Consider the following 12,836-nt stretch of genomic DNA (forward strand, 5'->3'; position numbering starts at 1 on the left):
CACTAACTGGATAGCGGTAAGCGGGGAGCGGTTATACTACTGCCGCTCCGCTGCAACCGCCTGACTGCTTGACGGCTAACCGATGTACCCCTTGCACTTCTTCGAGTTGCACATGCACTTGATGTTCTTGTAGTTGATGCCGTAGTGGTACTTGAGGGGCTCGTCGGGCTTGATGTCCCTGGAGGCGAAGATGCCGACGGAGGGGTAATTGTCGCCGCGCCAGATGGTAATCACGTTCACGTTTGGCTCACACGAGTGGTTCAAAAACCGAGCCACGTTCGAAATGAACAGCGCATCGATGCAGGGGATCTTCCAATCATCGGTGTACGTCTCATCTACCTCTGCCGTCTCGATGAAGTAGTTGAAGTATCCCTTCTTATCATATTCGTGCTCTCTAGAAATCATCTCCTTCCTGGTGGTTATCTCCCCCACGTAATGCATAATAAGCGAGTTAGCTTTAATGTAAGACGAGGAAACGATGTCCCATCCGATGTCTCTAGTTTTCACCACCTTCACAGGGTAGTGTAATCCTTCCGGAAATTTATTGGTACATTTCAAAGGGTCACAAAGACAATTCCCCGAGCAAGCAGCCAACACATTGAAGTCATTAATGTCGTAGCTCTTATTCCCATCACAATAAATTCTACTCGTTCGTTTATGCCTCAACGCTTTGCAGTACCCGTTGATGTATATCTCGTCGAACTCCTTTTTGCTGTAATTCTGTGGGGCGCAACCAGAACAGAGAGGCAACAAATTGTAGGGGGGTAGTCTAGAAAAAAAAAGGGTCTTACTGACGTAGGTAAAATTCATAGGGGGGAGCGAATCATCTACGGAGTTTTCTACGGGTATTTTAAACTTCTCCTTTCCAGCTGATAGATCTTCATAGGGGTTCCATGTATCTTCGAATGGCCTCTTCAACTCGATGTGAGCTGCTATCGCTTCTTTGCTTTTGATGGGGATGAACAGGTGGGCTGGTCTCTTTGCCATTTCGCAGTTGATGGGGATCTCCGTCTTGCGAACGGATATCTCGATGTTTTTAAAATTTTTGGTTCGAATTCTTTGGTTTTCGTTTATCTCCTTTTCGAAGTTCAGGGTCTTCAGGACCAGCACCAGGGGGAGGTACTTCCCGCGGCACCAGAAGGGGAACGTCTCCGCGCCGCCGCCCCCGTTTGGGGCGTTCCCCTTTGGAGCGCTCCCATGGGGGGCGTCCACTTTGCAGGCAGCCTCTCCCGGCTTGTGTCCAATTTCGCCCTCCGGCTGGCCCCCCTCCAGCGAGGCGGCCCTCCGAAGGGCCTCCTCCTGACGCAACTTCCTCTTGCACTCCTCGTACATGCGCACATCGCTGCGAACCCACTGGGTCGCCAGCTTCTCCTTAATGCACTTGCGCCGAATGAACTTGTAAATATGATTAAAATTCATAAAAGTGGTGGACTTGTAATTCTTCAAATAAGGAACAGTCAAAGTCATAATCATTTCCCCATCCAAAAACACGTTAATCGAAACGGAGTTCTTTTCAATCAGGTACTTCTTCCTCTCCCACTGATTCTCATAAAAACGGCAATTCCGGGGGATAAAGCATTTGTCTACATATAGCCTCTTAAAAACGTATAAAATGTCTCTCTTATATTCTGAAGTAGAAAAATCATTGCTCGTAAATGCATTAACAATTTTATAAATGCCATCGTACCGAATGCCATAGTTGGGGCTATACTTGGTCTTCAAATTGTTGTGGCGGAAGATCCGTATGGGCATTTGGAGCAGATAAGAATTATACAGTGCATTTGCGTAGCACTTCCTCAGGCTAGAAATTTTGTTGCTCAGGAAGGAGAGTAAATATCTCAGTACGAAGAAATTCCCATTGTCCGTGAGCACTTCATTTTTAAAATTCAAAATTACCGAAGACACGATGTGCTCGTTCTTATTAATCGGATGCAAAAACAGATTATAAGAGGTATATTTGCACAAAAAAAAAAGAGAAATGTGGTAATTGTGTGAAAAATGCGTATTCACCTTAATATCTAAAATGTTAAAATTGTTGTTATAGAGCCAGTCTACCGAAAGCATATACTTCTTTTCCCTCTCGGAGAGTTCATTGTTGCTGCTTTGGTATATCCCCGTTGCATCTAGCTTCCCTCCGCTCACTTTCTCCTCTTTGCTGCCACCCGCATGGTGACTCCCACTTGGGTTATTGCCCAGGGTGGAGGCGTAGCCGCTGGGTCTTCCAGGACCGTTTGGCCTGCCTAGGCCGCTTCCACCACTTGGTCTTCCAGGGCCGCTCCCCCCGCCTGGCCTTCCAGGGCCGCTTAACCTGCCCGGCCCGCTTTCGCCGCTCTCCCCGTTTCCCCCGATGCCGCTCCCATTGGTGCTCCCCTCGGGCAGCCCGCCCTCATGCCCCGCGAAGTTGTCCGCCCTTCCGAAGGCCCCCCCAGATGTGGCGGCAGAGGTAGCACCGCCTCCACCACTCATCAACATCATCTTCTCCTCCCTCTTCTTCCTATTCAACTTATCATTCTCCATTATCATCTTGTAATTATTCTTTATCCTCTCCAGCAGCATCACGTTTACATTTTCCAGTTCACTCACATCCTCCCCATATTCTGTATACTCTCCATGGTCTGAATTTCTTTTTTTAAAATGGGAATCGCCTCCCCTGGTTGATCTCTCCTCTGTCTTCCTCTTGGTCTTCTTAGAAGAGATACGCCCTCTTCTCCTTCGTCTGTTTTTCATAAGTGAGAGATTATTGTTGCAGAAAAATTTCTTCCTCCCTCTTTTGATTGGCACATTGGATGAGCCGCTTTGCTTGCACGGCCTCCCCAGCTTGCTCTTCTTTATCGCCTTCTCCTCCTTCATATTTCTCCCCCTCAGCATCAGCTTTTTTTTGGACTCTCCAGTGGCGGTGATGCTTCCCTTGGTGATCGCTTCGTTATACTTTTGTAGTAAGTGCTTCCTCCTCCCGTCGGGCGTCACCGGTTCGTCCTTTTCCCACCGCTCACTTTTTACTACCACTCTTCCCGCTTCCGCACCTTCATCAGGGGGGACGATCCCCATGCAGTTGTAGCCTTTTCCTCCCTCCATCGCCTTTTCCTCCTTCTCTTCATCCTTTACGCGGGTCAGCCCTGTGACCGCTTCCTCACATTTGGACTTCTCCACACACTCCAGCATGTCAGGTGCTTCTTTCTTCACCTGGCACAGGGGCAGCACCGCGTGGGTGGACTCACTTCCAACCTGGTGCGCCTCCCCATCTGCTTGTGAAGCGGCCTTTCCCCCCTGGGTGTCCTCACTGCCGTTCGCGCCCTCCCCCGCATCGGCCTCGCGCCCCCTCTGCTTCTTACTTGCACAATCGGGCGCGCCCCCCTCCTTGGCGCCCCCCACCAGCATCTTCCTCTTGCGCCCCTTCTGCGCGGGCAGGGGGTCCTCCCAAGTTTCCACTCCGGCGACTTCTACTGCGGCTTCTTCCACTACGTCAACTTCCTCCTCCTCCACTTCTTCCACCTCTGCCCCGCCCTGCTGCTCCTCCTCCCGCTTGCCCTCGACTTGGCTCTCCTGCGCCAACTCGCAGGGGGCATCCTCCACCTTGCACGTCACAGGGGCGGGGTCCTTGCAGAGCTGCGGGCACTCCTTCGAGGAATCCTCTTTCACGGTGCTGAGCTCCTGCGAAGGTACCACCTCGCCTTTCACGCTTCCCCTGGCGGCTCTCCCCCTCTTGCTCTCACTCCCTTTCACAATGGGTGTATTCCCCACCCCTTCCGCTTTAGCGACGCCTTTCTTCTGTACCTCCACAGTGACACGTTTCCCAGGGGAGTCCTTCTCATCATTAGAGTAGTTAGAATAGAGGTAGGGCCTGCACTTATACATGGAGCTGATCTTCCTGTTGTCTTTCTCTGGGAGAATGCTATCATCGTAGCTTTTATTATGTTGCACGTTTTTCTTTGCAAACTTAACATTGTGAATGTTAAAATAATTTAAATTTATAAAATCATCGATTGGGATTTTATTTCGATTCAAATGTTTGCAATAACTGTCATACATGGTGAGGATGATCGAGTGGGTATCTATCAGGTTGTCTTTTATGCGGCAATTTGAAATGGCTTTCTCATCAATATATACGTTCTTATCTTGTATTTGGTAATAAAGCCTCAAATTTTTAAACAAGCAGAAGGTGTAAATAAATTTGAGGGACCCCTTCAAAATGGTGATGTCGTAGGAGAACAGATTGTAGAGCATGAACTGCTCCATTAGAGAGTCTTTGCTGGAGATGATTCCGCTGAAATTGAACCTCTTCATGTTGATGTCTTTTACGTTGTTCAGGAGCGTCGCGCTTTCCTCGCTCGTTAAAACTCTTTTCATCACTTTGTGGTCGCCGCCGGGGGGTCGTCCGTCGTCATTAAAGACGTTACCATCGTTGCCCTCGATGCCGTTTTTACCGTCCTTCCCGATTCCTCCGCTGACTTCATTGGCGGGGTCCTGCCCGCTGGCGAGAGGCCCCCCGGCCCCAGAACACCCAGCCCCCTTACCGCCGGTGCCGCCAACACCTGCATAGCCGATGGCGCCTCTCCCCCCCCCGTTGGCACGCTCATCCAGGATGATAATCTTCTTCTGGAAATTCTTTTTCGCCAAGCTGAGGGACATGGAGCTGTGCCTACTCGAGCGCGCGTCCTCCTCCACCTCGTCGTAGTCCTCCTCCTCATCATCGTAGTCCTCCTCCTCATCATCGTCATCCATTTTTAAAAAAAAATGTTTGCTAATTTTTATATTAGAAAATTTGTTACTTATGTCGTGTACAACGCCGCTCCCACACGCACCATTGGCGTCTTCATTATGGTTACAGCATAGCTCGTCCTTTAGATAATTTTTCTTTTCATTTTTTAACTTCCCATTTCCCGCATGCGTCGTTTCGTACTTGAACCGTCCACTTGCAGTGTTCCCCTTCAGGGTGCACTTCGACCTCTTTTTTCGCGGGATTTTCTTCTTCGTCTTTATCTTCCCCTTGCGCAGCTTCCGCTTCCTCCGTTCGCCCGCCTTGTTCGCGAGGCTTTTCTCAAACGGGGCTGCGCCGTTTACGCCGCTTCCGCTGTGGCAGCCGTTTGCGCCGCTATTTGCGACGCTATTCCCGCCGCTGTTCGCCATGTACTCCTTCACGTTGCACCCCACGGGGGCAAACCGAAAGGCGCCCTCGTTCTCCATCTTTGCGCCGATCGCGGATTTCTCCCGGCGCCCCTTCTTCCTCCCCACTTTGCTCATCCCTATGGTCCCCACGGGATTGAACAGGCTGGGGGGATTCCCCAACGACACAACCACGTCTTCCTTCTCTTCATGTTTGCCGCTCTTCAGATTCGTTTCCCTCTTAATAAATTTGGGCTTTCCCCTTTTCTTCAACTTCACTACCTCCGCGCTTTGCACGCGGAACTGCGGGGGCTCCTCCGGGGAGGCCCCGATGCAGTTAGCGCTCAGGCCAACAGTATTAGCGGCCAGGCCAACAGTATTAGCGGCCAGGCCAACACCACTCGCGACGACGCCCTTAAAGCTTTGGATAGACAACTGGCCCAAATTGCCATCCGGGACTTGACTAGCCGTGTAAAACTCCCCCACCGGAGCTTCGCAATTTTGGCGGTTCGACTCCTCCGCGCATTTGTCGCTGTCTACCACCTCGTTGCATAGCTCGGGTTCTTCCTCTTCTCCCCCCACGGCGCCTCCCTGACCACTTGGTCTTCTCCCCTCGGGCCCTTTTTTCTCTTCATCAAGGTCATTCACAACGTGCTCGCTACCATCCACGTAATATACCTCCTCCGCGCTATTCAGGTTATTTAACCCTTTATTTTTACTTACGTTCACTTGTCCGCCAACTTCCACACGCTTCGACGCGTCCATGGAATCCCCCACAGGGCTGCACCCAACGTCGCAGCTCTTGTCCAAGCGGGGGGCGAAGCCGTCGCCAAAACCGTCTCCACAACCCTCTCCAAAACCATTTTCGAAGGTGTTATTGTAACTGGGGGGGAAGTCATTACCGTACCGATTGTCGACGGCATTATCGGAGCCGCCACTGAAGGCACTACCCGTACGGTTGTTGCCACCGCTGATCGGGACACCGCCACTCGTGCCACCGCCGCTTCCACTTTGGCTTCCCTCCATTTGTCCGCCACCACCAAGATTATTCCTTCTGCCGTTCTTCTCTTTCATTTTTCTTTTTTGGCAATTTCTGGTTAGTGGCTTCGTCAGTATGTTTTATCAATGTAGCAAACGTTTACGTAACATTTTTTTTTTTTTTTTTTTTTTTTTTTCAATACAATTCGATTCAGGATAATCCTGCTGGGGGGTTCTATCGGATGGCGAGTACTGTGGGGGTCTTGGGGCAGTCACTTATGCGTGGCAAAACGGAGTGGGATGAAAAAAAAAAAATAGGTGAAAAAAAAAACGGTCGTCGAAGAGCTGATCTGAGCCAGAAAAAGCGGCTTGCCTCGCGCAGTATATAAAGGCTCATACGTATGCATTACGCGTGCATAGAGGCAATGAGCACTTGCATATGCATCTGTACATACATCTCTAACGCATCTGTACATACATCTGCAATGCATCTGCAACGCATCTGCAATGAATCTGCAATACATATGCGATACATCTGTCGATATATATGTATTTTAGCAAGTGCTCATCATGCCTCGGCCTTTCTGCTGCCTCCGCTTTCGTAGGCCATTTGTTGCCTCCGGCCGTGCGCCAGGTGAGCCTATGCAGCAGCGCACGCGTATAGGCTATATGCGCATTGGCCTATTTGCGCATTTGCCTATTTGCGCATTTGCCTATTTGCCTATTTTCGTATACGCACATCTGCGTACCTGCGTCCGCGCGCCCCGTGCCGCCTATGCTGGCAAACGAAAAAATGACTCGCGGCGGGTCGAAAGACCATCTGCGGGTCAACTTTCTAGGTAAAAAAAAAAGAAAAACAAAAAGAAAAAAAAATAAAATGAAATGGAATAAAATGAAACAAATGAAACAAACGAAACAAATGAAACAAATGAAACAAATGAAAAGAAAAAAATGAAATAAAATGAAGTAAACGCGGCAGAGGCAGTGGAAAGTAAAAAAGGCGATAATCGCAAAATTAGCAAAGCTGCTCAGTACATTTGGTAATGTGCCAATTTGCCATTTACCATTTGCCCTTTCGCATAACTAGCACGCTAACGATTCGCGCGATTGTGCCAAATTGCCGGCGTGCGACGAAAAATACGCCTATTATACTTTGCTTGTTCGCTCGCACAAAATTTTAAAGAGAGTCCTCAAAAAGGGAAGGAACGATGATGACCATCGCGGCGATGATTAGATGATACGAATTGCAGGAATGCTTCGTTAGAGCGATCAGAAGGGAGGCCCCCACGCCACGGCTGCTTTGTTCGTTCGTTGGTTCGTTCGTTTGTTGGTTGCCGTTTCCGCTCCACTCAATAATATCTGCTAAGAGGAATTCGCACGAATAGTGTTTTTTTTTTTTTTTTATAATAGTTTGCCACCATCACTTTCGCTAAGCAAAGCATGTTCCTTTCGTATTCGTTCTTTTTTGCTTAAAACGTGTAAACAGATCTGTCATTTATAGATTAACTACTATGCGGGAAAAAAAAAAAAAAAAAAAGGCTAATAATTTTTACATTTCCTAGCAAAGTGCTAAATAAATGGACACACAATAGAAGAGATGTGTTTTTTTTTTTCTTTACGATCCAACCGAGTACCACCTCATTCTGATGAGTAATAGTAATGGTGGTCACCTCTTCGATTATTTGAGGAACGGAAAAAAAAGGCCAATTTTGCTTAACAGTTTTTCCCGGATTGGCGTATACACATGCATGGAAAGCACACTGACACGTGTGAACATTTTAACATTTTCCTGTTTACTCGGCTGCACAATTACCGACCGATATGTTTGGACTGCCCCCCACCCCCCTGGGAAGACGCCCTACCCGGAAAGGCACCTTTTCCCCGTCTCGGAAAAATTGCCTAAAAAGGATCCGACGTATTATACGCTTTAACGCGTTTTGCCAGTTTCTAATTCGACTGGTTTATCCGCACCGGGTGTTCGGTGTCAATCGCGCTCAGTCTTTCAAATTGCACTCCCCACACGTTTCCTCTATGAAAAACGTATTGCAGTTAGGGGCATTTTTTTGTCATCTGGGCTTTCACGTAATTGTTATTTTCTTAATCGTTTAAGTGGCAGCTAGGGGGGAAGCCCTCCGCACAGATGCACACATGTGTATATAAGTATCCATTTACGTACGTATACATGTGCAGCGCCCGATGTGTGACTCTCCATTTGGGCAGTTTGAAGTATGTTCCCCTTTACACCTACTTGAATTGGCTAGCCAGAAAAAAAAAAAAAAAAAAAAAAAAATCCAACTAGCCAAAAACGAAAAGGAAAATTTAAGCCTTTCTCTTCTTCGCACATTTGGTACTCCCTTTTTTTTTTTTGATAAATTCGTTTATCCATTCGGCTTCCCCCCCTTTTGCTTCGCTAAAACGGTTACAACTGGGCTTTCCTTTTCGCCTAATCGTCTTTTGCCCCCTTCGAAGGGGGGTTACCCTTTGCCAAAAAAATATGAACGGGTCAGGTGAAAATGCGCTCCCTCTGTTCTGTGTATCCACTGTTAGGCTACTACGTTATTGCATTACTACGCTACTACGTTATTACATGCTTATGTTTTTCCGTTTTCACTTTTTCGCTTGCGGGTGAGCACCCGGGCGTGTCTTCCTCTCCTCCTACCACTTCTCAATCATCCCAAGGGGGACCATTCAGGAATGTCAAAAAATGAGGACAACGTGCGCGAGGCACAAAGGAAGGGGGGAATCGCCCCCCCCCATTTTTCGTGCAAATAAATACCCCCGTAAACACGCCTACTTCGCAGTTGCAGTTCACACAAAATAGAATGTCAACCCAATCGTCATTTCGCCAGCCGTAAAGCAACCGCACTGGTTGGAAGGCCCTCCGTCGCGCTGCTTCAATACGTGACGCACGTTCTTGTGTTGGGTTTTCCCTTCAACTAAGCTGTTACTGCACAGTTCCACGTCAGCATGCACAGCTGCCTGGGTTCCCCACTCCGCGTAGTCCCTATCGGAATGAATTAACGAACACCCGTTCGCATATGAAGGACCCTTCATGTGCTTGCTGATTGTCTAAAAAGATGGGCACACATTTCCAATTTGCACATTTTTAAAAAAAGACTCTCAACTGCTGTGCTCGGTTTACCCCTAAGGGAGTTTTAAAAATTAAAAAATTTCAAGTTAAGGGAAAGGTTCCCCCAAATGAAGCGGGTTACATGCACACACAGGAATTCTTTGCAGGAAAGGCTGCATTCCTTGATAGACCCCCTTCTGTCTAGTGGGATGCACACCTTTGCAACTGCTTGGATGATGTTCGTCTCCACGGAGCGTTCCTTGAAAGTCCCCCTATTTGGTAACCCCTCATTAGCTGTCATGCCAGGGCAAAGCGCAGGGAGTATGCCTTCTTCCCTCCCCTTCAACTTAAAACCTGCCTTTCATTCCCGAAATGCGCCTTTCGGAGGTATCCTCCTAATTGCCTGCCAAAACATACGAAAAAGGGTTTTGAAGGGCACTGTATAGCCAAATGGGCGACTTCCACCACAACGTTGCTCTCACCGGTGAATGCGGCTTCTTTATTTTCGCCCCCCCAAATGATGCTTCAGTATGTTTCTTTAAAAATCACAAAGTACAATCACAACGCTGTTCTCTTTTTGCACGAAAAGGGCTATGCAAAATGCTCCCTTTTTTTTTTTTTTTTTCTGCACCCCACGTGTAGACCATTTTTTTCATGTGTGCAAATATGTGACATGGGCCCTTTGCGAGCGGCTACCTTATATTCGCACGTTTGGACTTATATTTTTTTTTTTTTTCCCCTTTTTAAGACTCATATTTGACTTCTATAGAGGGATGCCCCTTTTTTTTTTTACACTTCCTAGAAAACCTGCTCTGATGGATACCCCTCCCCTTGATCACTCACACCCCATGTGCAGAAGCATCTCCACCAAAGGAGCGCCTACGAAGACGTACAAATTGTGTGCAAACTGATTGGCTTAGTCCCCCTTTTTACGTGCGGAAAGTTCCGCCCCACTTAAATGGACACCACACTGATCGGAATAGCCATTTCCTTTGTTGGCTCTTTCCTTGGGGCACTGGGAGACAAACTAGTCCACGACAGTTATGGCAAAGAAAAGGCGCAGAGAAAACACATGTCCCAAATGACCATGTGGTTGTTTGGAACCCTACTTAGCGTAGTCATAGACCCAATCCTGACCATCTGCTCGTTGTATTTCACCTCCGCTGCCTTAGTTGCACCCTTTGCAGGGGTACACATATTGTGGAATTTAATAATTACAAACATTTCGTTGAAAATCAGAACCAAGTTGCACCAGTACATGGGATCCTTTTTTCTAATTTGTGGCATTGCCTTAATTATTATTTTTTCTGAAAAAAAAGTGGACATACATAGTATGAACGATTTAGCTAGCTTGTATAGCCAAACAAAGGTTATCATTTATTTGGTCCTCGCCTTCACCATCATTGTTACTTTGTTAATCGTTTGCTTGCTCCCCTTTCTCTTTAAAGATGTGAAAAATGCCTCCTTCAAAAGTGATCAGCTCTTATACATGAGCAAATTTGTTCCAAACGCCTGCACACGTTCATGTGAAATTTCGCTTTGTAAAAAAATTGACACGAATATGAAATTTTCGGGAGGAGCCACTTCCTGTAAAACTGGCATGGGGGTGCCCCCTGAGAAGGACCCATTGAAGCACCCCATAAGTTACCCCATGAATGGAGCAGATGACCCCCTGCCCGTCGTAAGCAGCTCTGCTGGAGGCAACACCTGTGGGGGTAGTCCCAACGCGAATGAACGCCGAAGGAGCAGTCCAACTGGGAACGAAAGATCTGTAGACACATCAACCGAGGGAGACAACTCTGCCCCTCGCTCCAACGATGGAATAATTCTTGCTAGTGAGAGGGAACAATTCAGAGTGAGAAGGAATACCAAAGTGGGGGAAAAGACAAGCAATGGCAGCCGCAGAAACGCCCTGATTAATTACAGACCAGGTGCCTCCCTACCGTGCCCACCTGCCAACCGCACACTGTCTAGGCATCCAACTGAGAGGATTAAAAAGATCAGTTTCAAGTCTAGTAGGATGGAGAGAAGGAGACCCCCACTCCAGTTGCGAAAAGGCAGCCGCTCATGGGATGCTCAAAAGGGGGGTGTTGAGAGAGCTCTCCATGGAAAATCTCCCCCCGTTAATCGAGGGAACCCAAATATGGCAGGTACAAAATGTACAGAACGGGTCGAATCGCGAGACGATCTCTACTGCAGTGGGAGCACCCCCCACCCCGGTGGCAAAAAAGACAACAACGTAGGTTACCAAGGAGGGAGCCACACAACGAGCTGCTCCAACTTAGAACCGAAGATAGAACCCACACCAAACGACGGTGCAGAACCTACATCTACTCATAAAAAAAAAAAAAAAAAAAAAAACTTTCTACTATCACCTTACCAAAGTGTCAAAATGATAAAAAAATTTCTTCAAAATAAAGGCAGGGCGGGGTTAAAAGTATGCAAGAAGAAAAAAAAAAGTTTCCTCCGTTACATTAGTGGCCATAAGCAGAATGGTCCTACGGGGGAGGACCCCCCCGAACGGAGTCCCCAATCGAGTCACCCCAATTCGATCGCGGGTAATGAACCCTTCTGCCCAATAGATATCCTCAAATGTGCAGATAAAATTAATTCGTGTGAAAATTGGAAAGACGAGGAGCCCTTCTCGCTGAAGGTTTATTCTCCCACGCGTGACAGGGGCAGCGTCGGCAGTAGCCCCGCGAATGCCGGGGGAGGAACAGCCCGCGAGGGGAAAGGGCGCAACGACAGCGGGGGAAGCGGCCCAATCGGACCAAGCCGCTCAATCGGCTCAATCGCGCGAAGCGACCCGGCCCAGCTGCAGTACCTGGTGCTGATCGCGTCCATCTACCCCGCGGCGGCCAAGAAGAGCAAAATCAGGCACCCAGAAATATTCTACAGAATATGCTGCTGCACCCTGTGCGGCATGTCAGGAGGCTTCGTAAACATTTTCTCTGAGCAAATCATAGGCATCTTTTCAAAAGAAAAGCTTCAAATGTTTACACACCCCTTTGCATACGTACTGATGATGCTCACTCTCTTCTGCCTATGCAATCAGCTCTTCTTTCTAAACATATCCCTCTCCAAATTTAGCGTCACCTCAGTCATTCCCTTAATCATGGCCAACCTCGTCTTCTTCAGTAGCCTCACAACTATCATAATGCGCGAGGAGGAATCGGTCATCCAGTCTACCAACGCGGTGTGCTTCTCCCTCGGCGTCCTCCTCGTCATCATCGGCATACTATATCTACAGTATAATATAAACCGCGTTCTTCTGCGCTGCTTCAAGCCGAAAAAGGGATGAAGGTTGGGGGGGCACTCATATTCATCCTCATGAGTTGAGCAATTATTTATTAATTTATTTTTTTTTTTTTTTTGGGGGGAGATGAATCCACTCAGCTACACCATCACGTAAGCGAGAAAGCGTCTTTTCCTCTTCGCAGTGGAGGAGCCGCCCCCCTGTGCTGCGTCCCCGCTTTGCAGGCCACCATTCGAGGGTGCTAGCGGGGATTGAAGTACGAAGCGGGGAAGCACCAAACGGGGAAGCAACACGTGACCCATTTTATCGACCCAAATTTGTTCCCCCATGCGGCTTTTCCCCCCCTTTTTCCGTAGGCACTTCCGCACAACCTGTTCATACCTGTGGGGCTCTTTCACGAGGGCACGCCAGATGGCCCATATGCGCTCC

At 48.2% G+C, this 12,836-nt stretch overlaps 2 protein-coding genes across 2 annotated transcripts, besides 26 other annotated features; one reads left to right on the forward strand and one right to left on the reverse strand.

Annotated features, from left to right (window-relative positions):
• Positions 1 to 75: 75 nt before the first annotated feature.
• PVX_088965 (hypothetical protein, conserved) lies at positions 76 to 6,177 on the reverse strand (the record flags this gene model as incomplete). The annotated part of the gene is made up of 1 exon (XM_001614835.1): positions 76 to 6,177. The coding sequence occupies one exon, from the start codon at positions 6,175 to 6,177 to the stop codon at positions 76 to 78; it is 6,102 nt and encodes a 2,033-aa protein (XP_001614885.1).
• Positions 2,750 to 2,770: a microsatellite.
• Positions 3,147 to 3,168: a microsatellite.
• Positions 3,432 to 3,457: a microsatellite.
• Positions 3,567 to 3,590: a microsatellite.
• Positions 4,120 to 4,142: a microsatellite.
• Positions 5,189 to 5,230: a microsatellite.
• Positions 6,178 to 6,233: 56 nt separating the features above from the next.
• Positions 6,234 to 6,254: a microsatellite.
• A 236-nt stretch (positions 6,255 to 6,490) lies between these two features.
• Positions 6,491 to 6,516: a microsatellite.
• A 469-nt stretch (positions 6,517 to 6,985) lies between these two features.
• Positions 6,986 to 7,014: a microsatellite.
• Positions 7,015 to 7,025: 11 nt separating this feature from the next.
• Positions 7,026 to 7,056: a microsatellite.
• A 162-nt stretch (positions 7,057 to 7,218) lies between these two features.
• Positions 7,219 to 7,246: a microsatellite.
• An 85-nt stretch (positions 7,247 to 7,331) lies between these two features.
• Positions 7,332 to 7,406: a microsatellite.
• Positions 7,407 to 7,808: 402 nt separating this feature from the next.
• Positions 7,809 to 7,835: a microsatellite.
• Positions 7,836 to 8,066: 231 nt separating this feature from the next.
• Positions 8,067 to 8,175: a microsatellite.
• A 116-nt stretch (positions 8,176 to 8,291) lies between these two features.
• Positions 8,292 to 8,363: a microsatellite.
• A 234-nt stretch (positions 8,364 to 8,597) lies between these two features.
• Positions 8,598 to 8,648: a microsatellite.
• Positions 8,649 to 9,141: 493 nt separating this feature from the next.
• Positions 9,142 to 9,162: a microsatellite.
• A 370-nt stretch (positions 9,163 to 9,532) lies between these two features.
• Positions 9,533 to 9,583: a microsatellite.
• A 334-nt stretch (positions 9,584 to 9,917) lies between these two features.
• Positions 9,918 to 10,013: a microsatellite.
• Positions 9,943 to 12,452, forward strand: PVX_088970 (hypothetical protein, conserved; the record flags this gene model as incomplete). The annotated part of the gene is made up of 1 exon (XM_001614836.1): positions 9,943 to 12,452. Exon 1 carries the CDS (start codon positions 10,110 to 10,112, stop codon positions 12,450 to 12,452), a length of 2,343 nt encoding a protein of 780 aa, XP_001614886.1. The 5' UTR covers positions 9,943 to 10,109.
• Positions 10,132 to 10,151: a microsatellite.
• Positions 10,409 to 10,510: a microsatellite.
• Positions 10,547 to 10,594: a microsatellite.
• Positions 10,928 to 11,003: a microsatellite.
• Positions 11,372 to 11,397: a microsatellite.
• Positions 12,319 to 12,368: a microsatellite.
• A 9-nt stretch (positions 12,453 to 12,461) lies between the features above and the next one.
• Positions 12,462 to 12,526: a microsatellite.
• Positions 12,527 to 12,836: the final 310 nt, after the last annotated feature.

The sequence above is a fragment of the Plasmodium vivax genome, chromosome 5 (assembly GCF_000002415.2).
Source record: "Plasmodium vivax chromosome 5, whole genome shotgun sequence".
In the NCBI taxonomy this organism is placed as follows: domain Eukaryota; phylum Apicomplexa; class Aconoidasida; order Haemosporida; family Plasmodiidae; genus Plasmodium; species Plasmodium vivax.